The sequence below is a fragment of the Macaca thibetana genome, chromosome 10 (assembly GCF_024542745.1).
Source record: "Macaca thibetana thibetana isolate TM-01 chromosome 10, ASM2454274v1, whole genome shotgun sequence".
Classification (NCBI taxonomy): Eukaryota; Metazoa; Chordata; class Mammalia; order Primates; family Cercopithecidae; genus Macaca; species Macaca thibetana.
Window position 1 is genome coordinate 63,126,131 of NC_065587.1, and position 25,642 is coordinate 63,151,772.

Genomic DNA, 25,642 nt, shown 5'->3' on the forward strand with positions numbered 1-25,642 from the left:
AGATGGGGTTTTGTTATGTTGGCCAGGCTGCTCTCTAACTCCTGATCTCAAGTGATCTGCAGGCCTTGGCCTCTCAAACTGCTGGGATTAGAGGCGTGAGCCACCACACCCAGCCTAATGACACAGTGCCCTATGGGAGAAAACAAAAAAAAAAAAGTGTGCCTGCTGTGGACAGGAGGGAGCCATGCAACAACTCAAAGCAGGGAAATGATGTAGAAGATGTATTGGGTCTGGATTCCATGAAATCATTTTCTCACGGTGCCCCAGGATGGCCAGCCCTAGCTGCGAAGGAACACTGAGTTCTCTTCCTGGGACATTGACAGAGAGTTGTTTAAGAGGCAGGCAAACATAAAAGGAACTGGGTACCTCTCAACCCCAGAAAGTGATATTCAGGGAGCCAAGGGCAAATCTCTGCTTTCAGAATGGCTGCTGCAGCCAGCAGGCTGGAACCACAGGGTGGAAATTTCAGGCAGGCAGATTTTTGTCTCCCACCAGAAAACTTTTCCAAGGACCACAACTGCCATGGAAGGATGACCACAGTCAGCTCCAGTTGCCTCTCTCCAACCCCTCTTTTGGACTTAGTGGGCTACTTATAATTCAATATTTGGAAGTTTCCTTGTGAAAGAAAGGACTGTGCACATCCAAGGGGACATTTTGGTTGCATCATGCTGAGTGCTGAGGAAGCAGCCCGCTTTCTGGAGCCTCCTAGGCCAGCATGGGATAGTGGAGCAGGCACAGGTTGGGCTCCTGGGAGCACAGAAAGGACAGTTGGTTTTCAGCCTAAGGCCAGAAAGAAGGCTTGGAGAGAAATCAATCATTCCTTAGCTAAGGCTTAAAATTGGAGGATGTGGCCGGGCACGGTGGCTCATGCCTGTAATTCCAGCACTTTGGGAGGCCGAGGTGGGTGGATCACGTGAGGTCAGGAGTTTGCGACCAGCCTGGCCAACATGGCAAAACCCCGTTTCTACTAAAAATAAAAAAAACTAGCCAGGCATGGTGGTGGACGCCTGTAATCCCAGCTACTCGGGAGGCTGAGGCGGGAGAATCGCTTGAACCCGAACCCGGGAGGTGGAGGTTGCAGGGAGCCAAGATCGCGCCACTGCACTCCAGCCTGGGCGACAGAGCGAGACTCCGTCTCAAAATACAAAAAAATTGGAGGATGTCCCCACGAAAAGCAGGGAAAGCCTTCCCAGGCAGAGGGAAGAGCGCCTGGGAATACAGCGCCTCAAAGGGCACCTGCTGCCCTGTCCCCGTCGTGCCCCTAGGCCCAGCCCGACCCGCCGCACCCACGGGCCCCGACCGTGGACACTGCAACCACAGGGGGCGCTGCGACCTCCTCCCGGGTGAAATGAAACCCGAGGGCAGGCCCCCCCTCCACCAAGCAAGTAAAGCAAGCCGTTTGAGGGGGTGGCCTGGAAATGAGAGAGAAAAAGTCCTAGAGCAGCAGTGGGATAGACTGAGGCAAACTGAGCTCAGAGCTCCAGTCCCCCCTGGGGAGAGTCACGGTCCACATTTTGGGAGTTAAGAAGATAAAGGGAGTGGGAACCAGAGCCTAGCAACGGGGACAGGCCATCAGATGCCTTTTGAGGCGCTGCATTCCTCCGGCAAGAATCTCTCCGGGCCTCTGTTTCCCCCATCTTAGATGGGCTCTGGGGCCGTCGGGCGCAAAAGGACACGATAGTGTGGCGGGTCCCGGAAAGGGACTCCCCGGGCGGAGTGTTGGAGGGAGGTGGTGACGTAGCCGGACAGGACCTAAAGCAGTTGGACAAGAGGAGCGGAGGTGGCAGGAGCGTTGGACGGCGGTGTACGCATGCGCATCCTCAGGCGCAGGCGCTCTGCGCGCGCGTGCCCGAGAAGCTGACGGTCGCGCATGCGTCCTTGGTTGGCGGGAGTTTCGGAGGCGGTGACAGTGACGTAGAAGGCGGAGACCGCTTGACCCCGAGCAGGGAGGGTCTGCTGCAGGGGCGCAAGGCGTCCAGGAGTGACCTGGGGTTGTGGAGCGGGACCCGTGGCCTTGTGTTTCAGGTACGGAGGCTCCGGACTGGACGGGCGTCGCCCTGAGGTCAGGAAGTCACAGGCTTGTTCTCTGATGGGGCTCCGCCCGCCGCCGCACTAATCTCTTTGGCGTCGTACTCCTCGGCCCAGCTCGACCCGCCGCACCCCCGGCCCCGACCGTGGACACTGGGAGGCCCCGGGGGCGCTGCGAGCTCCTCCCAGGTGAAGTGAAACCCAAGGGCAGTCCCCCTTATCAACCCCATTAGAGACATATCTGCCGAGCCAGGGGTCTAGGCTCCAGAAACGGGTGAGGACTAGGCAGAGGCCTGGGGTGACAGGCCTGGGTTCGAATTTCCCTTCTGCCCCCAGGCTGGCTGTGTCACAAGCTTGGGCCAGGCTTTTTGCCCCTCTGAACCTCAGTTCCCCTGTCTGCAAAGTGGAGTTAATGGTGCTTACGGAGTTGTGGAAAGGATTAAGTGGAATAACGACGCAGGTAAAGCGCTTACGTAGCACAGATTCTAGCACAGAATAAGCATTTAACAGTTGACAGTTGTTGCTTTTCTAAGCTTGGATCTGTGTGATACAGTCGTTATTATCCAAGTCTGGATCTGTGTGATACGATCATAAGGACTGTGGAGGATTCAGATCCTTGACCGACCCCTCCTTGTTATCTTTTCCTTTTTGTCCCTCTGCATATATTCATATCTTTTTACTTAGCATCACCCACAGACGGATTTCTGCTGGGAGGGAGGGGACGATGAAGAGATGCCTAGGTCACATCCCTGCATTCTTCCAGTCAGTTGTTCATGACAGGCACTAGGAATACAAATACAGCCTGGCTGGGGAGACAGATAGGTAAACAAATTTTATAGCCAATGCTACGAAGGCCAAGGGGCGTAGCCACCAACTCTGCCAAAGAGAAGTGATGTGAAAGCTTCATATTTGAGCTAGGTTGGGAAGGATGAATAAGTTTAACAGGTAGAAGGACAGATATGTGCAAAGATTCAGAAGTAATACAGGGAATAGGAGTGGGAGGAGAGAGCAGGAATGGGTAAATTGGGGCTAGTTTACCTAAGGTGTTGAATACCCTTTGGAAAAGTCCCGGCAGCTGTCTAAGGAATAGACTGGGCCGGGCATGGTGGCTCAGGCCTGTAATCCCAGCACTTTGGGAGGCCGAGTCGGGCGGATCACCTGAGGTCAAGCGTTCGAGACCAGCCTGGCCAATATGGGGAAACCCCATCTCTACTACAAATACAAAAATTAGCTGAGTGTGGTGGCGGGCACCTGTAATCCCAGCTACTCAGGAAACTGAGGCAGGATAATTGCTTGAACCTGGGAGGTGGACGTTGCAGTGAGCCGAGACTGCGCCACTGCACTCCAGCCTCGGTGACGGAGTGAGACTCCACCTCAAAAAAAAAACAAAAACAAAGAATAGACTGGAGAGGGGCAGCTGGAGGTAGACAAACTAGTGGAGAGACTGTTAGATAGTGGGAGGGACCAGAAATTATGAGACTTGAACTAAACTAGTAACAGTGAGGCTGGGCGTGGTGGCTCACGCCTGTAATCCCAGGACTTTGGGAGGCCTAGGCTGGTTGGTCACTTGAGGCCAGGAGTTTGAGACCAGACTGGCCAACATGGGGAAACCCTGTCTCTACTAAAAATGCACAAATTAGCCAGGCATGGTGGTGCACGCCTGTAATCCCAGCTACTCAGGAGGCTGAGGCAGGAGAATCACCTGAACTGGGGAAGAGGAGGTTTCAGTGAGCCAAGATTGCGCCACTGCACTCCAGCCTGGGCAACAGAGCAAGACCGTGTCTCAAAATAATAAATAAACCAGTAACAGTGAGAATGGATAAAAGATTTAGAGACTGTTTATAGAACAGTTAGGACTTTGGATCTGGAGAACTAAGAATGAGAAGTAATGGATGATGTGGTTTTTCTAGTTTGGAAGACCAGGTAGACCATAATGTCATCAATGGAATTAGGGACTAGTTAAACACAAAGTAACTGGGAAGTAAGGTAGCGTGTGTGTTCAGGGAGATTTGAATATTTCTAGCAATAAAGTGTATAGAAATTCAGAAGAGGAGGTGATGGCCCCTGCTGATATTCTCTGTCAGGAAGGTGGACAAGGGTAGCTCGGAGAGGCTGGAAAGCACACGGCCTAAGACTGCAGCTGAAATGTGAAGAACAGATCACTTCATTTTCCTATTTTCAGAGTTTCCCACCTAGGATGACTTCAGTGACTAGATCAGAGATCATAGATGGTAAGTACTATAGTGAAATTCAGTACCTCTTACCTTGGGTTCAGGCTTCTGAGCTATACCCAAATCTTTCCTGGCTCCTGGTGGATTTGGAATCACATACTCATTTGCAGAGATGCTTTATTTATGTTTCCACGATCTAGGGGCATACATTGACTTTTTCCACTTTTTTGCACAAATAGTTGTGGCGGGTTTGATTTTGTATTTTGACTTTTTTATAACAAATGCTAGAAAAAGGACCAGTGATGTCTAAGACTCATGATCATCAATTGGAATCAAGTCTCAGTCCTGTGGAAGTGTTTACTAAAACATCTGCCTCCCTGGAGATGCATCAAGGCGTTTCAGAGGAAAGAATTCACCTTGGCTCTATCCCTAAAAAAGGGGAAAATTGTGATCTCAGCCACCAGGAAAGACTTCAGTCAAAGTCCCTTCATTTGTCCCCTCAAGAACGATCTGCCAGTTATCAAGACAGGAGGCAATCCTGGCGGCGATCAAGTATGAAAGAAACGAACCGGCGGAAGTCGCTGCATCCCATTCACCAGGGCATCACAGGTGGGGTGCTGTGTACACAAGACAGTGAGGTTCCAGCTCAGATAAGAGACAGGTTCCAGCTCAGATAAGAGGCAGTGAGGTATGGCAGAAAGTGTAGGAGAATAGACATGACTTGCTACTTTATAAGTACTGATGTCGAACACCTAGTAAATGTTCAGTATTACTGCTATTTCTTTTTAAGAGACAGGATGTTGCTGTGCTGTCTAGGCTGGACTTGAACTTCTGGGCTCAAGCAGTCGTCCCAGTTCCGCCTCCCAAGTAGCTGGGACTACAGGCATGAGCCACTGCACCTGGTTTACTACTTATGTTATTAGCTGCCACAAATAAATTTCTAATTATTCAATATTCACCTGCTAGGATGAGAGACATTAAAGATTTCTTTCTGTGGTTTTCTATCTCATACCCTAAAGTGGAGCAGAAGATAGTTGGGTTGATACCTGATTTTAGCCTTTATAACTGAAAATATCTCAGGGAAGATGCACATACAAATATCTAGAGTGGGCCATGCCTGTAATCCTAGCACTTTGGGAGGCAGGAGGATTGCTTGAGTCCAGGAGTTTAAGGACAACCTAGGCAAAATGGCAAGACCCCATCTCTACAAAAAGTTTTTAAAAAAATAGCAGGGCATTGTGGCATGTACCTGTAGTCCCAGCTACTGGAGAGAGGCTGAGGCAAGAGGATCACTTGGGCCCAGGAATTCAAGACAGCAGTGAGCTATGATTGTGTCACTCAATCTATGCTGGGTGACAAAGTAAGACCCTGTCTCTAAAAAACTTCGTCTCTTTTTCCCTACTCCCTCTCTCTTCCCTCCTCCCTTGCTGCACCCCCCACCCCGCCTCACTTTCTCTCTCTCTCTCTCTCTATGTGTGTGTGTGTGTGTATCTAGAGTGAAAAACTTAGTTTTTAGGGATGCTATACAGAATGTGATTTGTGTCATTTTGTGTGAATTTACAATAGTAACTATATCTTAGTAAGCATCAAAGTACAGAATATAACGTGGAAAGGCTTGCATATTTCAGGAAGACTATACTAGTTCTGTGGTGTTGAGTAAATTACTTAACCTTCTTTGCCTTAAGGTCCTCATCAGCAGCTTAGAGGTGAAATAGTACCTATCTTATATAACACAGTATTTGGCAGATAGTAAGCCCTGAAATGTTAAGCTGTTGTGATTAGTTTTAAGGTATCATCCCATTTCCAAGTGGTCTGATGCACAGAAGGAAATCTGGGTAAAGATAGCCACTTAGCACATCAGAAAATTGCTGCCACAAGGCCCTTGTACTTTAGTCCTTAGATGTGCTGAGAAAACATCAGTGCATCCCAGGATTAGCCCTACCTTTAGCTCTATGCCAGAGCATTTAGACTTAAACAGAAAAGCACCAATGTAATAAGGCTGGTTATTGCCTGGTTATTTCTGGCAACTTGCCAGGTTTCCTTGGTTATAGGCAGAAAGTATCCTGTTTTTCTTGACTAACAGCAGTGACAATTAAGAGACAAGAACTTTAAAAACACAACCAGCTGAACCTAGAGGGCAAAAAGACATGTAGCTCTCATAATTCACAAAGCAAAATTCCTTTCTATGTAATAATTGTTTTCAAATGGACATAATTTTAAAAAACGGTATCTACATCTTGCGATTGGTTAGGGATTCAGTTGCATAATTATGTAAAATGCTCACCCAGTTCAGTCTGATAACTCACTGTATGACCTTGGGCAAGTTACCTTTTACTTTGTGCCTGTGTCATTATCTGTCATCTGAATGGAATTCATAGGATACTTGCCTCAAGGTTTAATGAAATATGTATATAGCATTTCATAAAATCCTTTTTATATAGCAAGTATTCAAAAAATGTTAGCTATCAATGCTATTATTAGGTCATTATAGAGAGGCAGTGTGGTAATAGTGGGAAAAACACAGATATTAGTGACAGACTTGGGTTTGAATTCTGGCTCCACCAATTTCCAGTTTCTGGCCTCAAACAAGTCATTTCCCCTCAGAGCTGCAGTTTTCCCATTTGTAAAATGGAACTTTATAATAGTACTCTTACAGTACAAAGTGTTTAAAGCACATTGCAGTGCCTGTCTTATAAAAATGCTCAAATGTGGCCAGGCACGGTGGCTCACACCTGTAATCCCAGCACTTTGGAAGGCCAAGGTGGGCAGATCACCTGAGGCCAGGAGTTCAAGACCAGCCTGGCCAACATGGGGAAGCCCTGTCTCTACTAAAAATATAAAAAATTGCCTGGGTTTGGTGGCGCATGCTTGTAGTCCCAGCTACTGCAACCTCTCAGCTCACTGCAGCCTCTGCCTCCTGGGCCCTTTTGATTCTCGTGCCTCAGCCTCTGGAGTAGCTAGGATTACAGGCGCATGCCACCACTCCTGGCTGATTTTTCTGTTGTTAGTAGAGACAGGATTTCACCATGTTGTCCAGGCTGGTCTCCAGCTCGTGGTCTCAAGTGATCCCATGCCTTGGCCCCAGAGTGTTGGGACTATAGGCGTGAGCCACCGTACCCAGCCAATACAAAGATTCCTATAACTTTTTTTTTTAAGTTTGGGTGCACAAATGGGTAAACTTCATTCCTCAGTGATCCTGCAAAAATTAGAATTCTGTCTTTAACTAAAGAAGGCTATTCTTGCCTTAAGTTGGATTTATCAAGAGGGAGGACACTTTTTAGTTTTGTTAGTTGCTAACTATCCATCTCCTTAAATGTGGCTATGTTTTATGTTAGAGCTCAGCCGGTCTATCAGTGTCGATTTAGCAGAAAGCAAACGGCTTGGCTGTCTCCTGCTTTCCAGTTTCCAGGTGAGGTTCTTGTAGCTGGGAAATGTTTTTGTGTTTGTTAACTGCTATTGTGACTATCTTTTTTTTTTAAGATGGATTCTGATTCTGTCACCCAGGCTAGAGTGCAGTGGTATGATCCTGACTCACTGCAACCTCCACCTCACAGGTTCAAGTGATTCTCCTGCCTCAGCCTCCTGAGTAGCTGGGACTACAGGCACGTGCCACCATGCCCAGCTAATTTTTGTACTTTTAGTAGAGATGGGATTTCACTGTGTTGGACAGAATGGTCTCGATCTCCTGACCTCCTGATCTGCCCGCCTTGGCCTCCTAAAGTGCTGGGATTTCAGGCATGAGCCACCGTATCCAGCCCTTAATTTTTTGTATTTTAGTAAAGATGAGGTTTCACCGTGTTGCCCAGGCTAGTCTTGAACACCTGAGCTCAGGCAGTCCACCCACCTCGGCCTCCCAAAGTGCTAGGATTACAGGTGTGAGCCACCGCGCCCAGACTTTTTTTAAGTTGTATTGTGTATTATGTGGCTACCAGGTACTTACATCAGTTTAGATAAGCAGGTAATTTGTATGAATTAAATAACCTTTTTTTTTTCCTAACGGAAAGTCAAAATCTATAGTCCAAGCAACAAAGGATTTTTTTGTTTGTTTTTTGTTTTTTTGAGATGGAGTCTCGCTCTATCACCAGCCTGGAGTGCAGTGGCACAATCTTGGCTCACTGCAACCTCCGCCTCCCAGGTTCAAGAAGTTCTCCTGCCTCACCCTCCCAAGTAGCTGGGACTACAGGCATGCGCCACCATGCCCAGCTAATTTTTTTTGTATTTTTAGTAGAGACGGGGTTTCACCATGTTGGCCAGGATGGTCTCCATCTCCTGACCTTATGATCCGCCTGCCTCAGCCTCCCAAAGTGCTGGGATTACAGGCATGAGCCACTGTGCCTGGTCAACAAAGAGGTTTTTGTTTTTGTTTTTGTTTTCTTATCTATTTATTTGTTTCTGTGAAAAGTCTTATGTGTAAAAATTAATCATATTTAGTATTTAGTTTCATATTTATTAAACATCATAAAGTGACATAAATTTAGGACTGGCCTGGAAATTTTTGGTGGTTGTACTAAAAATGCTTTTCTTTTATTTAGTTCTCTATTCAGAAACTTGAACCTTTCCTAAGGGACATTAAGGGCTTCAGTCTTGAAAGTTTTAGAGCCAAAGGTAAGTTGCTAACAGATAAGTGAGCTTTGACCCTGGGCAGTCAAAGCTTTGCTCACAGCATCCCCATTTACAGAAGCTGCTGCCTTATAAAACTAGCTCCCCCACCTTTTTTTTTTTTTTTTTGAGATGGAGTCTCGCTCTGTCGCCCAGGCTGGAGTACAGTGGCGCGATATCTGCTCACTGCAAGCTCCGCCTCCCAGATTCACGCCATTCTCCTGCCTCAGCCTCCCGAGTAGCTGGGACTACAGGCGTCCGCCACCACTGCCGGCTAATTTTTTGTATTTTCGGTAGAGACAGGGTTTCAGTGTGTTAGCCAGGATGGTCTCGATCTCCTGACCTCATGATCCACCCGCCTCGGCCTCCCAAAGTGCTGGGATTACAGGCTTGAGCCACCACGCCTGGCCCCCCTTTTTTTTTTTTTAAAGACAGAGTCTCATTCTGTTGCCCAGACTGGAGTGCAGTGGGGTGATCTTGGCTCACTACAGCCTCTGCCTCCTGGGTTCAAGCAGTTCTCCTGCCTGAGCCTCCCGAGTAGCTGGAAGCCACCATGCCTGGCTAATTTTTGTATTTTTAGTAGAGAAGAGGTTTCACCATGTTGGCCAGGCTGGTCTTGAACTCCTTACCTCAAGTGATCTGCCCATCTTGGCCTCCCAACGTGCTGGGATTACAGGCATGAGCCACTGTGTCCAGCCCCCCACTTTTTTTAACTTGCAAGAATATATGCTTATGAAGCTCAGGTGGTATGAAAGTGGAAAATAATCTTCCCTTCCACTCTGACCCCCAGTCTCAGTTCCTCTCCCCAAATGTAACTATGGTCACCAGTTTCTTGTGTATCCTTGCAGAAATATTTATTGCTTTCTTTTTCTTTTTTTTTTGAGATGGAGTTGCACTCTGTCACCCAGTATTTCTAGTAGAGACAGGGTTTTGCCATGTTGGCCAGGCTGGTCTCGAACTCCTGACCTCAGGCAATTCACCCACCTCAGCATCCCAAAGTTCTGGGATTATAGCAGTGAGGCACTGTGCCTGGCCTTTTTGGTTTCCCTTCCCTCCCCTCCGTTTCCTTTCCTTTCCCTTTTTTTTTTTTTTTTTTTTTTTTTTTAGGCGGAGTCTTGCTCTGTTGCCAAACTGGAGTGCAGTGGTGCAATCTCGGCTCACTGTAACCTTTACCTCCCAGGTTCAAGCGATTCTCCTGCCTCAGTCTCCCGAGTAGCTGGGACTACAGGCGCCACCATTCTCAGCTAAGTTTTACGTTTTTAGTAGAGACTGGGTTTCACCATGTTGGCCAGGATGGTCTTGATCTCTTGACCTCGTGATCTGCCCGCCTTGGCCTCCCAAAGTGCTGGGATAATAAGCATGAGCCACGGCGCCCAGCCTGGTTTTCTTTTTCTAATAAAGAGATGGGGGTTCACTATGTTGCTCAGGCTGTGCTGGGCTCAAGCAATCCTCCTGCCTTAGCCTCCTAAGTAGCTGGGACTACAAGCACTATGCCTGGCTATGCCCGTAATTTTTTATTTGCCTCCTTGTTTCGTATTACTCTCTTGCCTATTGCCTGAGTTTTTTTTGTTTGTTTGTTTTTGTTTTTTTTGACATAGAGTCTCATTCTAGCCCAGGCTGGTGTGCAGTGGCACCATCTCAGCTCACTGCAACCTCTGCCACCCAGGTTCAAGCGATTCCCCTGCCTCAGCCTCCCGAGTAGCTGGGATTACAGGCGTGCACCACCACACCCAGCTAATTTTTGTATTTTTAGTGGAGACAGGGTTTCATCATGTTGGCCTGGCTGGTCTCGAACTCCTGACCTCAAGTGGTCCGCCTGCCGTGGCCTCCAAAAGTGCTGGGATTACAGGTGTGAGCCACTGTGCCCAGCCTCAGATACACCTTTTAAACTGCTTTTTCACAGGTCATTTATAGAAACATCATAAATGTCATAAAGGCTCGGCACAGTGGCTTACTTACGCCTATAATCCCAGGACTTTGGGAGGCTGAGGCAGGCGAATCACTTGAGCCCAGGAGCTGGAGACCAGCCTAGGCAACATGGTAAAACCCCATTTCTACAGAAAATACAAAAATTAGCTGGGCATGGTGGTGCTGCCTGTATTCCCAGCAAATAGGGAGGCTGAGGCGGGGGTTATATTGCTTGAGCCCAGAAGGTGGAGGTTGCAGTGAGCTGAGATCACACCACTGCACTTCAGCCTAGGTGACAAAGCGAGAGTCTGTCTAAATAAATAGATAAAAATTAGTTGTCTTTCATTTTATCTATACCTACCAGAAAAAAAAGATACAGTCTTTCTACATACTTAACTCCACACTTTTGGGTGGGCTTGAGGACCAACATGTAACAGCAGACCCTTGAGCTGAGACTACCTTAATATACCTTTGTCAGCATCTCACTGTGAAAATGTATATTTTCTTTATTTTATGACACGTAAATTTGTTCTGTCTAGCATCTTCTCTTTCTGAAGAATTGAAACATTTTGCAGACGGACTAGAAACTGATGGAACTCTACAAAAATGTTTCGAACATTCAAATGGGTAAGAGCAGTTCCCCTTCTGTCCTAAATTATGATTGAATTAAGACTTTTGGCCGGGCGCTGTGGCTAACGCCTGTAATCCCAACACTTTGGGAAGCCGAGGTGGGCAGATCACAAGGTCAGAAGATCAAGACCATCTTGGCTAACATGGTGAAACCCCATCTCTACTAAAAATACAAAAAAAAAAATAAAAAAAATTAGCCAGGCGTGGTGGCAGGCACCTGTAGTCCAAGCTACTCGGGAGGCTGAGGCAGGAGTATGGCATGAACCCAGGAGGCGGAGCTTGCAGTGAGCCGAGATTGGGCCGCTGCACTCCAGCCTGGGAGACAGAGAGACTCCGTCTCAAAAAAAAAAAAAAAGAATTAGGACTTTTGTTATAATTAGATAGTTGTTCATTTACCAACAAACATTTATTCAGCATCTTCTCTTTTTATTTATTTATTTATTTTTTGGTTCAGAACCTTGCTCTGTCCCCCAGGCTGGAGTGCAATGGTGTTACCTTGGCTCACTGTAACCTCCATCTCCCGGGTTCAAACCATTCTTCTGCCTCAGCCTCTCAGGTAGCTGGGACTACAGGCATGCACCACCATGCCTGGCTAATTTTTTTGTATTTTTAGTAGAGATGGGGTTTCACCATGCTGACCAGGCTGGTCTCAAGCTCCTGACCTCAAGTAATCCACCCACCTCAGCCTCCCAAAGTGCTGGGATTACAGACGTGAGCCACCATGCCCAGCTTATGTTTTTTTTTTTTTTAATTTTTGTGTTTTGAGACAGAGTCTTGCTCTGTTGCCCAGGCTGGAGTGCAATGGCGCAGTCGTGGCTGACTAACCTCTGTCTCCCGGGTTTAAGCAATTCTCCTGCCTCAGCCTCCCGCGCAGCTGGTATTACAGGTGTGCCCCACCATGCTCGACTTATTTTTTGTATTTTTATAGAAACGAGGTTTCACCATGTTAGCCAGGCTGATCTTGAACTCCTGACCCCAGGTGATCCACCCGTTTGAGCCTCCCAAAGTGCTGGGATTACAGGCGTGAGCCACCACGCCCGGCCAAGAGACACCGAGTTTTTAAGCAAGGAAAAAAAATTAGAGAAATATTTTAAGAAAGGTTAATCTGGCCATGATGTGAATTGGAATTGATAAGTGAAACAGAATATAAAGAGACCACTTAGAAAGCTATTACCTAGCTATTACCTATAGCTTAGAAAGCTATTACCTAGTGCAAGCTGGGCACGGTTGCTCACACCTGTAATCCCATCTGTTTGGGAGGCCGAGGCAGGCGGATCACAAGGTCAGGAGATCGAGACATCCTGGCTAACCAGGTGATGAAACCCACCCTTACTAAAAATACAAAAAATTAGCTGGGCATGTACAGGCGTGAGCCACCACGCCTGAGGCTGAGGCAGGAGAATGGCGTGAAGGGAGGCGAACCTTGCAGTGAGAAAGATTTTAAGCGTCACTGCACTCTGGCCTGATGTGACAGAGGAATTCATCAGGAAAAAAAAAAAAAAGAAAGCTATTACCTAGCTAAAAGTATAGCTTAGAGTCCAACATTAATTATTTTTTGTTTTTTTTTTTTTTTTTTTTTTTTTTTTTTTTTGAGACGGAGTCTCGCTTTGTGGTCCAGGCTGGAGTGCAGTGGCCAGATCTCAGCTCACTGCAAGCTCCGCCTCCCGGGTTTACGCCATTCTCCTGCCTAAAGCCTACAAAAAATTAGCTGGGCATACAGGCACCCGCCACCTGCCCGGCAGTTTTTTGTATTTTTTAGTAGAGACTGGGGTTTCGAACCTTGTGTTCGCCAGGATGGTCTCGATCTCCTGACCTTGTGACCGCCCGAGACTTCATCTCGGAAAAAAAAAAAAAGTGCTGGGATTACAGGCTTGAGAAACCGAGTCCAACATTAAGTATTTTTTGAAAGACAAAAATTATGTAAGGGAGTCTGGGCATGGTGGCTCCCACCTGTAACTGAGGTGGGAGGATCACTTGAGCCCAGGAGTTTGAGACCTGGGCAACATGGAGAGACTGCATCTTTACTAAAAATAAATAAAAGACTGGGTGCGGTGGCTCACACCTGTAATCCCAGCACTTTGGGAGGCTGAGGTGGGTGGATCATGAGGTCAGGAGTTCGAGACCAGCCTGGCCAACATAGTGAAACCCCATCTCTACCAAAAATACAAAAATTAGCTGGGCGTGGTGGTGGGCGCCTGTTATCCCAGCTACTCTGGAGGCTGAGGCAGGAAAATCACTTGAACCCGGGAGGCGGAGGTTGCAGCAAGCTGAGATTGAGCCACTGTACTCCCGCCTGGGTGACAGAGCCAGACTCCGTCTCAAAAATAAATAAATAGCCGGGCGCTGTTTCTCACGCCTATAATCCCAGCACTTTGAGAGGCTGAGGCAGGCGGATCATCTGAGGTCGGGAGTTTGAGACCAACCTGACCAACATGGAGAAACCCCATCTCTACTAAAAATACAAAAGTAGCTGGGTGTGGTGGTGCATGCCTGTGATCCCAGCTACTCTGGAGGCTGAGGTAGGAGAATCTGTTGAACCAGGGAGGCAGAAGTTTCAGTGAGCCGAGATTGTGCCATTGCACTCCAGCCTGGGCAACAAGAGCGAAACTCTGTATCAAATAAATAATTTATAAGCGATTATATTAAAGCAAATATTTCTTGAAAGATTTATGTCGTAATCCTATCTGTTTTCCAGAAAAGCATCAGATTTTTCCCTGGAAGCATCTGTGGCTGAGATGAAGGAATACATAACAAAGTAAGTTAACCTTTGTTAGAAAATCTAAATTCATTCTCCTATCTGGGGAAATTAACTAACTTGGAAAAAATGAATAGTAAGCATTGTGTTTGGAGAGTCAGCATTAGTGCACCAATACTAGAAGTTAGAAGGCTCGTATTGAGATTTTTATGGACTCTACTAATGATCAGTTTCACAGAATGGAATCTAGAGAACACAAATATTAATTTGATTTGAAGAACTGAGGTTTGGTATGATTAAATATCCTCTGAATTGGTCAGGCTTTCTAATCCTGTAATGACCTTCAACTCACATTTTACATCTAGATTGTACACCTAACATACTTATTGTTACCGTGAGTGATTCAGAATAAGATTATAAAAATTAACTGACTGCTCAAGCCTGTAATTTTTTCACGAGGTCAGGAGATTGAGACCATCCTGGCTAACACAGTTTCTACTAAAAAATACAAAAAAACTAGCCGGGCGAGGTGGCGGGCGCCGTCCCAGCTATTGAGGCAGGAGAATGGGTAGACCCGGGAGGCAGCTTGCAGTGAGCTGAGATCCGGCCACTGCACTCCAGCCTGGGCGACAGAGCAAGACTCCGTCTCCAAAAAAAAAAAAAAAAAAAAAAAAAAAAAAATTAACTGAATTTTTTTTCCTCATTCTTACAGGTTTTCTTTAGAACGTCAGATTTGGGATCAGCTCTTGGTGCACTACCAGCAGGCGGCTGAAGAGATATTGTCCAGGTTAGCTCTATGAACTGTAAAAACTGTCTTTAAAAACCTTATGGAGTTTGATTGGGGTTTATTTCAGTTCTGTTAGTACAAATTGAAAGATGAATCCTTTCTCACAGGCCAGTAAGCTAATCAAATTCTGTAGTGTGTATTAGCACTCTCTGACCATAAACGGGAAGTGAGTGAGAAGAAGGAAGAGTTGGTGTCACTATTTTCGGTCCAAAACACAATTGCTTCTGTTCTGTGTCCTTGGCTACCATTTCATATCCTGGGGGAGACAGGCACATCTCTACATTGTACCTGGCAGCCTGGGGCTGGGCCAAGAACAGTAATCAAGGGGCTTCAGTGAGCACATGGCCTATGAGCTGCATGTTTGGGGGATGCCCTTGGCCAGGGCCTTCTTGGAAACAGAAAGACATGAAAGTGGGTGATGAGGAGGATGTGAGGAAAGAGAGGATCTTTGGGTCTTGAAGGTAGAGGAAAAGTAGGAAAGTGCTAGGTGTTTGTTTGTTTGTTTGTTTTGTTTTGTTTTGGAGACAGACTCTTGCTCTGTTGCCCAGGCTGGAGTGCATGGTGCTATCTCAACTCACTCCACCTCCCGTGTTCAAGCAATTCTCCTGCCTCAGCCTCCTGAGTAGCTGGGACTACAGGTGTGTGCCATGATGCCGGGCTAATTTTTGTATTTTTAGTAGACACAGGATTTCACCATGTTGGCCAAGCTGGGCTGGGTGTTTTTTGTTGTTTTTTCGTTTTTTTGCTGTGTTGCCCAGGCTGGAGTGCAGTGGCACGATCTCAGCTCACTGCAGCCTCCACCTCCCAGGTTCAAGCAATTCTCCTGCCTCAGCCTCCTGAGTAGCTGGGATTGCAGGCATGTTCCACCACACCATGGTTTTGCCATGTTGGCCAGGCTGGTCATGAACTCCTGGCCTCAAGTGATCTGCCTATCTTGGCCTCCCAAAGTGTTGAGATTACAGGTGTAAGCCACAGCACCTGGCCAGAAAATGCTAGATTTTTACTTAGATGAACATTTAAGCCATGGTTTTAAGCTTTTTTTTTTTTTTTTTTTTTTTTTTTTTTTTCCAAAATAAAATCTCAGCTAGAATCCCAACGACAAAATGTTAGTCAAAACCCTAATTGCAGAAGTGGCCTCTCAGTAGAGAGGGTCTCTGAGGACCATGGTTTGAAAAACTTTCCCAGTCCAGGTAATGATGGTTATCAGTTACTTTTCACCCCTTACATACTCTGTTTATGAAGAAAGATAATGTGTAAGATGCCAGTTTCATATAAAAACTTTTGTGGCAAAGCTTATAGGTTAAAAGGAATGGTTCTAGAAGCAGACTGTCTGTTCAGACTCTAACTGTTCCTTAGTTTTGTGACCTTGGGCAAATCACTTAGTCTTGAATGAGCCTGAGGTTCCTCATTTGAAAATGGGGATGATATTAGTACCTTCCTCATTGGGTTATTGTAAGTGTCAAATTAGGTTAAATGTAAAGTACCCAGTAGTGTCTGGCACCTACTTAGCACTCAGTAAATTGTAGTAGTTGTTGTTATTAAAGTTGTTGTTCATCAGTTTTCATGAACTCTCAGTCCTGTTCAGTTATTTTAGATAATTGAGGTAGGCCAGCGTGTTTTGGTAAACAATCATAGACCCTGACTTTAGGATAGCAAGCTTTGGCTTCACTCTCTCCCAAGTATAGTCTTTCTGGTATATGGACCTTACTATTAAGTGGATTCAACTGACTGGAAGCTTCTAGCATTTCCTGGAGTCCAGAGGTATAAAGACATGAATACTAGACAGTTGTTTCAGAACTTCTTGTTAAGGCCAGGCGCGGTGGTTCATGCCTGTAATTCTAGCACTTTGGGAGGCCGAGGCAGGTGGATCACAAGTTCAGGAGTTCGAGACCAGCCTGGCCAACATGGTGAAACCCCATCTCTACTAAAAATACAAAAAATTAGCTGGGCATGGTGGCAGGCGCCTGAAATCCCAGCTACTTGGGAGGCTGAGACAGGAAAATCGCTTGAACCCGGGAGGCAGAGGTTTCAGTGAGCTGAGACCACGCCACTTCATTCCAGCCTAGGCAACAGAGTGAGACTCAGTCTCAAAAAAAAAAACTTCCTGTTAAGAGAGCCTATACCTAGTGTAGAGTTGAGGAATACTGATGCAGCTTTATAGGATAATCTTTGGTATCTCTTCCAGAAAATAATTACAAAATCCCTCGAAAGCACTTTTGTTTTGTTTTTAGAGGATCAGCTGAGGCCAAAATTACTGAGGTCAAAGTGGAACCTATGACATATCGTGGGTCTTCTCAGAATGAAGTTCTTAATACAAAGCCTGACTACCAGAAAATATTACAGAACCAGAGCAAAGTCTTTGATTGTATGGAGTTGGTGGTAAGTGGGCTCATGTTTATTTGGTTGAGTTATCCAGCTTGCCACCTTGTAATCCTTGGAAATTAAAAGACCTGGAGAATATGTATAAGTGTAAGTTGAATAAGTATATTCAGCTCTACCTTGGGAAAACATGGAGAGACAATTAAAAAATAATAAACAGGCCGGGTGTGGTGACTCACACCTGTAATCCTAGCACTTTGGGAGGCCGAGGTGGGCGGATCACGAGGTCAGGAGTTCGAGACCAGCCTGGCCAACATGGTGAAACCCCATCTCTACTAAAAATACAAAAAATTAGCCGGGCGTGGTGGTGGGCGCCTGTGGTCCCAGCTACTCAGGAGGCTGAGGCAGGAGAATGGTGTGAACCCAGGAGGCAGAGGTTGCAGTGAGCCGAGATCGCGCCACTACACTCCAGCCTGGGTGAGAGCGAGACTCCGTCTCAAAAAAAAAAAAAAATTAAAAAATTAAAAAATGAATATATAGTGGTAAATGCTGATGAAGCAGGTAAGAGGGAAGGACAGTATAGGGAGGTTGATGGGTTGCTATTTTATATAGCAAGGTTATTGAAGGCCCCTTTGAGGTGCCATTTTAACAGACTTGAAGGAAATGAACCATGAGGACATTTGAGGGAATAGTATTGTGTCAATCCAGGTATTAACAGCAAGCAGATGGTATTTGAAAGGACAATTCAATGAGAGTTTATTTTCAAAAAAGCTAAATAGATATGGGTATTGGAGAACCACAAGGGTTAGTAGAGTAACCTGGGGCTTATAGGCAGCAGAGCTCTTACTCCCCGTAGGCCTGAAAGGGAGGAGGGAGTAGCAGTTACTGTGGCACCTAATGGGAGAAAGTCACATAGTTAGCTGATTTGAGAGAGCCAACTCAAGATGACTCGTTCAGCTCCTTCCCACTTAGGCATCCTGTTGGTAGAGGTTACACGGGTCAGCCTCCTGGAGCATAGAGCAACCTGGAGAAGAATGTGGTGTGACTTTGGAGGAACAAACAGAGTATCTGGCATAAGCATTCCAGGCTGAAAGAACAGCAAGCCCAAAGCTCCTGAACAAGAGCTTGCTTGTCGGGTTTGAGGAACATCCAAGAAGCCATGGACCTTTACAGCTCACGGCTGTCTTTTTTCTGCAGATGGATGAGCTGCAAGGGTCAGTGAAACAGCTGCGGGCCTTTATGGAGGAAAGTACCCAGTGCTTCCAGAAGGTGTCAGTACAGCTTGGTAAGCTTGTCTCTTGAGGGGACCAGAGTTTGGGCTGTTTTCCATCTGATAGCTTTTGGGATACAAACTGCCCTTCAAAGCCTATGGTCCAAGAGGGTAAGACCTATATGAGGTGATTTGTTTTTCTCCCCACAATAAACAGTATGTTATTGATATATACTATTTGATAGGAAATTTCTAGATGTAAATTCTACAGAAGCACAGTAGACTGAAAATTAAATCCCCATGAAATATGTTGTTGTTCTGGTAAATCCAAGACTTAAGAAATACCCACCCATTGCTTTTTCCCTCCTCATTTCTCAAGAATTCACTAAGTGACACTGACATTACTCCTCCCTAGCTTTTCCTGACCTCCTCTCAGCCCTTAATTATTTGCTATATGTACCTTCATTTTCTTTCTTTTTTTTTTTTTTCTTCTTCTTTTTTTGAGGCAAAGTCTCACTCTTGCTCTCATCCAGGTTGGAGTGCAGTGGTGCAATGACTGCACAGCTCACTGCAGCCTAAACCTGATAGGCTCAAGCAGTCCTTTCACCTCAGGCTCCCAGAGTAGCTGGGACTAAAAGCGTGCACCACCACACCCAGCTAAATTTTTAATTTTTTTGTAGAGATGGTCCAGGCTGTGTTGTCCAGGATGGTCTTCAACTCCTGGGCTCAAGTGATCCTCCTGCCTTGGCCCCCCAGAGTGCTGGGATTATAAGTGTGAGCCACTGCGCCTGACCATCATTTTATTTGTTTGTTTGTTTATTTGTTTTGAGAAGGAGTTTCGCTCTTGTTGCCCAGGGTAGAGTGCAATGGCGAGATCTCGGCTCACTGCAACCTCTGCTTCCTGGGTTCAAGTGATTCTCCTACCTCAGCCTCCCGAGTAGCTGGGATTATAGGCATGCTCCACCATGCCCGGCTAATTTTGTATTTTTAGTAGAGATGGGGTTTCTCCATGTTGGTCAGGCTGGTCTCTAACTCCTGACTTCAGGTGATCCACCTGCCTTGGCCTCCCAAAGTGCTGGGATTACAGGCTTGAGCCACTGCGCCCGGCCTCCATCTTCTTACTGATCATGTTGTATTGTGATTGTAGTGGTAGCTGGCTTTTTTTTTTCAGACAGAGTCTCGCTCTGTTGCCCAGGCTAGAGTGCAGTGCCATGATCTTGGCTCCCTGCAACCTCCGCCTCCTGAGTTCAAGATACTCTCCCACCTCATTCTCCTGAGTAGCTGGGATTACAGGCATGTGCCACCATACCTGGCTAATTTTTGTATTTTTAGTAGAGATAGGTTTTCACCACATTGGTCAGGCTGATCTTGAACTTCTGACTGCAAGTGATCCACCCACTTTGGCTTTCCAAAGTGTTGGGATTACAGACATGAACCACCCTTTTTTTTTTTTTTTTTTTTTTTTTAAGATAGGGTCTTGCTCTGTCGCCCAGGCTGGAATACAGGGGTGCAGTCATGACTCATTGCAGCCTCAACTTTCTGGGCTCCCAGCTGATCCTCTTGCCTCCCATGTAGCTGGATGATCATGCTAGGACCATGCTAGGCTAATTTTTTTTTTTTTTTTTTTTTTTTTTGTAGAGACAAGGTCTTACTGTGTTGCCCAGGCTAGTCTCAAACTTCAGTCTTCCCGCCTTGGTTTCCCAAAGTGCTGGGATTACAGGCGTGAGCCACCTTGCCCAGCTGTGGTAAGATGACAATTCTTACCAAATTGTCATCTCCTTGAGGCCAGAGACTCTCTTATTTGTCTTTGTAATGCCCTTCCATGTCTGGCACAATGTCCATACATTAAGTTTTCAATAAATGTTATGTTATTTCAATTGAAATTTATTTTTTTGGCCTCTTCTCTCTGCAGGGAAGAGAAGCTTGCAACAATTAGATCCCTCACCAGCTCGAAAACTGTTGAAGCTTCAGCTGCAGAACCCACCTGCCACACGTGGATCTGGATCTTGTCAGTGACCTTATGAGCTTTCCTGCCACAAGTTGCCCAAGAGGAGAAGAATGGGAAGAGTGCCCCAGCACATGGAGACTGTGTGATTTCTGCTCTGTTGCCTTTGAAGATAACTGGCTGGACTGACTATAGAGCACTTTGACTTTTTTCAAAAAGTGATGGAATTTGTATGTCAAATGAATATTGTATAGACGTTTTTCCCAGGAATGTACAAAATTCTTGAAAGTTCAAACTTCTTTTTTGAAATGCTCTTCAGATCCAGTGGCCCATTCTTTTATCTTTATCCTATGAAGATGTTTTTCAGGTTTTGAAACAATCCAAAAATCATTTAGGACCAAGTCTAAGGAAACATTTTAGTGGCCATCTTGGATTCTGGTTGTAAAGGAATGATACTAATTTTCTAGCATGGCTCTGAAGGTGATTTTAGGTAGAAGAGTTTTGAAGCTGGGCATAGTGGCTCATGCCTGTAATCCTTGCACTTTGGGAGACTGAGGCGGGTGGATTGCTAGAGCCCAGAGGTTCAAGACCAGCCTGAGAAATAAGGTGAAACCCTGTCTACAAAAAATACAAGAAGTTAGCTGGGTGTGGTGGCATGCGCCTGTAGTGCCAGCTACTCAGAAAGCTGAGGTGGGAGGATTACTTGAGCCCAGGAGGTTGAGGCTGCAGTGAGCTCTAATTGCGCCAGTGCACTCCAGCCTGAGCAACAGAGTGAGACAAGTGTCTTAAAAAAAATTAAAAATTGTTAAAAAAAAAAAATGGAAAAGTTTTGAGCATTGTTTGCATCATTGGGATACATATGTCACTTCACAAGATGTTCAATTTGAAGGAAATACCACTCATTCTCTATATCCTGTTGTCTGTAGTGTGCTTCCGTTTTTAATATTGAGTTGACCTCCTAAATCCTAGATTCATGACAAGAAAGACTAAGTACTACTATTCATTGTTCTATTTGTTTATAATCTGTATTGTAAACTTGCACATAATTAAAAGCTTTCCCTTGTCTTTGTCTGTGTTTTGTGTGTATAAACAAAAAGGGAGTACTGGGCACGGTGGCTCACGCCTATAATCCCAGCACTTTAGGAGGCCTAGGCGGGCAGATTGTCTGAGCTCAGGAGTTCACGACCAGCCTGGGCAACATAGTGAAACCCTGTCTCTACTAAAAAAAAAAAAAAAATTAGCTGGGCATGGTGGCATGCACCAGTAAGTAGTTCCAGCTACTCAGGGGGCTGAGGCAGGAGAATTGATTGAACCCGGGAGGCGGAGGTTGCAGTGAGCCAAGATCACACCACTGCACTCCAGCCGGGGCAAAAGAGTGAGACTCCATCTCAAATAAAAGGGAGGGCAGGGCCCAGTGGCTCACACCTGTAACCCCAGCACTTTGGGAGGCCAAGGTGGGCAGATCACGAGGTCAGGAGTTCAAGACCAGACTGCCCAACATAGTGAAACACCGTCTCTATTAAAAATACGAGAATTACTTTGGGAGGCCGAGATGGGCAGATCATGAGGTCAGGACATCGAGACCATCCTGGCTAATACGGTGAAACCCCGTCTCTACTAAAAATACAAAAAAAAAAATTAGCCGGGCGTGGTGGCAGGCACCTGTAGTCTCAGCTACTCGGGAGGCTGAGGCAGGAGAATGGCATGAACCTGGAGGGCGGAGCTTGCAGTGAGCCGAGATTGTGCCACTGCACTCCAGCCTGGGTGACAGAGCGAGACTCCGTCTCAAAAAAAAAAAAAAAAAAATTAGCCGGCTGTGTTGGTGCACACCTGTAATCCCAGCTACTTGGGAGGCTGAGGCAGAAGAATTGCTTGAACTTGGGAGGTGGAGGTTGCAGTGAGCTGAGATCGTGCCATTGCACTCCAGCCTGGGTGACAGAGTGAGACTCTATCTCAAAAAAAAAACGGAGGGCTGGGCATGGTGGCTCACACCTGTAATCCCAGCACTTTGGGAGGCCGAGGCAGGTGGATCACTTGAGGTCAGGAGTCCGAGACCACCCTGGCCAACATGGTGAATTCCCATATCTACAAAAAATACAAAAAAAATAGCCAGATATGGTGGCACATACCTGTAATCCCAGCTACTTGGGAGGCTGAGGCAGGAGAATCACTTGAACCCAGGAGGCAGAGCTTGTGCCACTGCACTCATGGGCAGTGCTTTATCCTGGGCGAAAAGGCAAGACTCTGTCTCAAAAAACAAAACAAAACAAAACAAAAGAGTAGGAGGGTTTAACAGAAAATAGGATTCTTTGCCAAGATGCTGAAGTGAACAGTAGTGTTGAGCTATACCTCTGCATTAATTACCAGTAGAACACCAACTAGGCCAGGCACTTTGGGAGGCTGAGGTGAGTGGTCGCTTGAGCCCAGGAGTTTGAGGCCAGCCATGAGCAGCATGCCGAAACCCGGTCTACAAAAAATACAAAAATTGGCTGAGAGTGGTGGTGCATACCTGTATTTCCAGCTACTTGGGAGGCTGAAGTGAGAGGATCAATTGAGCCTGGAAGGCCAAGGCTGCAGCAAGACATGATCGTAGTACTGCATTCCAGCCTGGGCAACAAAGTGAGACCCTATCTCAAAATTAAAAAAATTAAAAATAAATAAAAATAAAAATAAAAAAGGGCCAGGCGCGGTGGCCCACACCTGTAATCCCAGCACTTTGGGAGGCCGAGGCGGGTGAATCATGACGTCAGGAGATCAAGACCATCCTGGCTAACATGGTGAAACCCCATCTCTACTAAAAACACAAAAAATTATCCAGGCATGGTGGCGGGTGCCTGTAGTCCCAGCTACGTGGGAGGCTAAGGCAGGAGAATGGTGTCAACTCAGGAGGCGGAGCTTGCAGTGAGCCAAGATCACGCCACGGCACTCCAGCCTGGGCAACAGAGTGAGACTCCGTCTCAAAACAATAAATTAATTAAATAAATTAAATTAAATTAAAAAGCCACACACACACACAAAAACCCACCATCTAATTTATTACTTACGTTTCTTATTCTGGCCAGGCATGGTGGCTCACACCCGTAATCCAGCATTTTGAGAAGCTGAAGTAGAGATCACTTGAAACTAGGAGTTCGAGATCAGCCTAGGCAAGATGGTGAGACCCTCATCCCTTCAAAAATTTTAAAAATTAGCCAGGCTTGATGGTGCGTGCCTATAGTGCTCATGCCTGTAGTCCCAGCTACTCAGGAGGCTGGGGCAGGAAGATCCCTTGAGCTCAGGAGTTCAAGGCTGCAGCGAGCTATGATTGTGCCACTGCACTCCAGCCTGGACAACAGCAAGACCCTGGCTCAAAAGCTAACTAACTAACTAAATAAATAAATAAATCCAGGCAGTAGGTGCCATGGCACGCTTATGGCTCACTGGACCCTCAACCTCCTGAGCTCAACCAGCTCAAACAGCTGGGACTACAGGTGTGCACCACCACATCTGACTAATTTTTGTTTTGTTTGAGAGGAGTCTCCCTCTGTTGCCCAGGCTGGAGTGCAGCAGTGCCATCTTGGCTCACTCCAACATCTGCCTCCTGGCTTTAAGTGATTCTCCTGCCTCAGGCTCCTGAGTGCATGGGATTACACACACGCACCACCACACCCAGCTAATTTTTGTATATTTAGTAGAGAGGGGGTTTCACCATGTTGTCCAGGCTGGTCTTGAACTTCTGACCTTAGGTGAGCCACCCGTCTTAGCCTCCCAAAGTGTTGGGATTACAGGCGTGAGCCACTGCACCTGACCTAACCTTTTTTTTTTTTTTTTTTTTTTTTTTGTGAGACAGAGTCTCGCTCTGCTGCCCAGGCTGGAGTGCAGTGGCGTGATCTTGGCTCACTGCAAGCTCCGCCTCCCGGGTTCACGCCATTCTCCTGCCTCAGCCTCCCGAGTAGCTGGGACTACAGGCGCCCGCCACCTCGCCCGGCTAGTTTTTTTGTATTTTTTAGTAGAGACGGGGTTTCACCGTGTCAGCCAGGATGGTCTCGATCTCCTGACCTCATGATCCGCCCGTCTCGGCCTCCCAAAGTGCTGGGATTACAGGCTTGAGCCACCGCGCCCGGCCGACCTAACCTTTTTTTAGACGGAGTCTTGCTCTGTCACCCAGGCTGGAGGGCAGTGGCACGATCTCGGCTCACTGCAAGCTCCGCCTCCCGGGTTCACACCATTCTCCTGCCTCAGCTTCCCGAGTAGCTGGGACTACAGGCGCCCGCCACCATGCCTGGCTAATTTTTTTTGTATTTTTAGTAGAGACGGGGTTTCACCGTTTTAGCCAGGATGCTCTCGATCTCCTGACTTCGTGATCTGCCTGCCTCGGCCTCCCAAAGTGCTGGGATTACAGGCGTGAGCCACCACGCCCGGCCCTGACCTAACTGTTGTACTGTCGTTGGAATGGGGTTTCTCCATGTTGCCCAGGCTGGTCTCAAACTGGACTCAAGATATCCACCCACCTCAGCCTCCCAAAATGCTGAGATTACAAGTGTGAGCCACTGTGCTCAGCCAAAATAAAATGTTTCTTATTCTCTGATCCCACTAAAGGGACAAATCCCATTTCAGTTAAACACCCAGTCTTAATCTTAAGTCTTAAACCTTGGCGCAAGTGCCAGTTAATAAGAGATGACATCTCCTTGCTTTGACCTACATTTGTTCTTTATTCCTTTATATATTTACTGAGGACCTGCCATATGCCACACACAGTTCTAGGATTGGAGGGGCAAGCAAAGAGCAAAAACACATGGGTTCTTTCTCAAGATGCTCAGTTTCCTGACGACACAAGGACCAAGAAAAAACACTGCAGAAGAGATATTTCAGTTGACTTGAGAAAGATGAAGGAGTTAAATGGGACATTTCAGGCAAAAGGAGATGCAATTTTCAAAGGCTTGAAGAGCAGAGTGGAGCATGCTAGGATACTTAAAAAAAAAAAAAAAAAAAAAAAAAAAAAAAAAAAAAGGCCGGGCGTGGTGGCTCACGCCTGTAATCCCAGCACTTTGGGAGGCTGAGGCGGGCAGATCACAAGGTCAGGAGATCGAGGTCATCCTGGCTAACATGGTGAAACCCCGTCTCTACTAAAAAATAAAAAGAAAAATTAGCTGGGCGTGGTGGCGGGCGCCTGTAGTCCCAGCTACTGGGGAGGCTAAGGCAGGAAAATGGCGTGAACCCGGGAGGCGGAGCTTGCAGTGAGCCGAGATCCCACCACTGCACTCCAGCCTGGGCTACAGAGCAAGACTCCATCTCAAAAAAAAAAAAAAAAAAAAAAAAAGAATAAAGCAGGAGTGCTGGGCACCAGCAGAAGACTGGCCTGAAACAAGTA

At 46.5% G+C, this 25,642-nt stretch overlaps 2 protein-coding genes across 9 annotated transcripts in view; one reads left to right on the forward strand and one right to left on the reverse strand.

The window, feature by feature from the left end:
• The window catches only part of MANBAL (mannosidase beta like), a 634,273-nt gene that overhangs the window by 536,138 nt on the left and 72,493 nt on the right, over positions 1 to 25,642 (reverse strand). The window contains exon 1 of one of the 4 annotated variants that reach the window (XM_050807395.1): positions 2,161 to 2,164. The exons of the other annotated variants lie outside the window; for them this stretch is intronic. The gene's annotated coding sequence lies outside the window, so the exon portion shown is untranslated. Of the gene's footprint in view, positions 1 to 2,160; positions 2,165 to 25,642 lie in introns of those variants that run through there. 4 annotated transcript variants of the gene reach the window in all.
• Positions 1,866 to 21,359, forward strand: DSN1 (DSN1 component of MIS12 kinetochore complex). Of its 5 annotated transcripts, XM_050807209.1 has the most exons (11): positions 1,867 to 2,025; positions 4,211 to 4,259; positions 4,488 to 4,808; positions 7,535 to 7,608; positions 8,732 to 8,804; positions 11,246 to 11,333; positions 14,032 to 14,091; positions 14,744 to 14,818; positions 17,050 to 17,197; positions 18,335 to 18,422; positions 20,260 to 21,359. In XM_050807209.1, exons 2-11 carry the CDS (start codon positions 4,226 to 4,228, stop codon positions 20,361 to 20,363), a joined length of 1,065 nt encoding a protein of 354 aa, XP_050663166.1. In that variant the 5' UTR covers positions 1,867 to 2,025; positions 4,211 to 4,225; the 3' UTR covers positions 20,364 to 21,359. The 5 variants fall into 5 exon arrangements, with proteins under 5 accessions (XP_050663169.1, XP_050663166.1, XP_050663170.1 ...); XM_050807213.1 differs by lacking the exon at positions 4,488 to 4,808; XM_050807210.1 differs by lacking the exon at positions 4,211 to 4,259.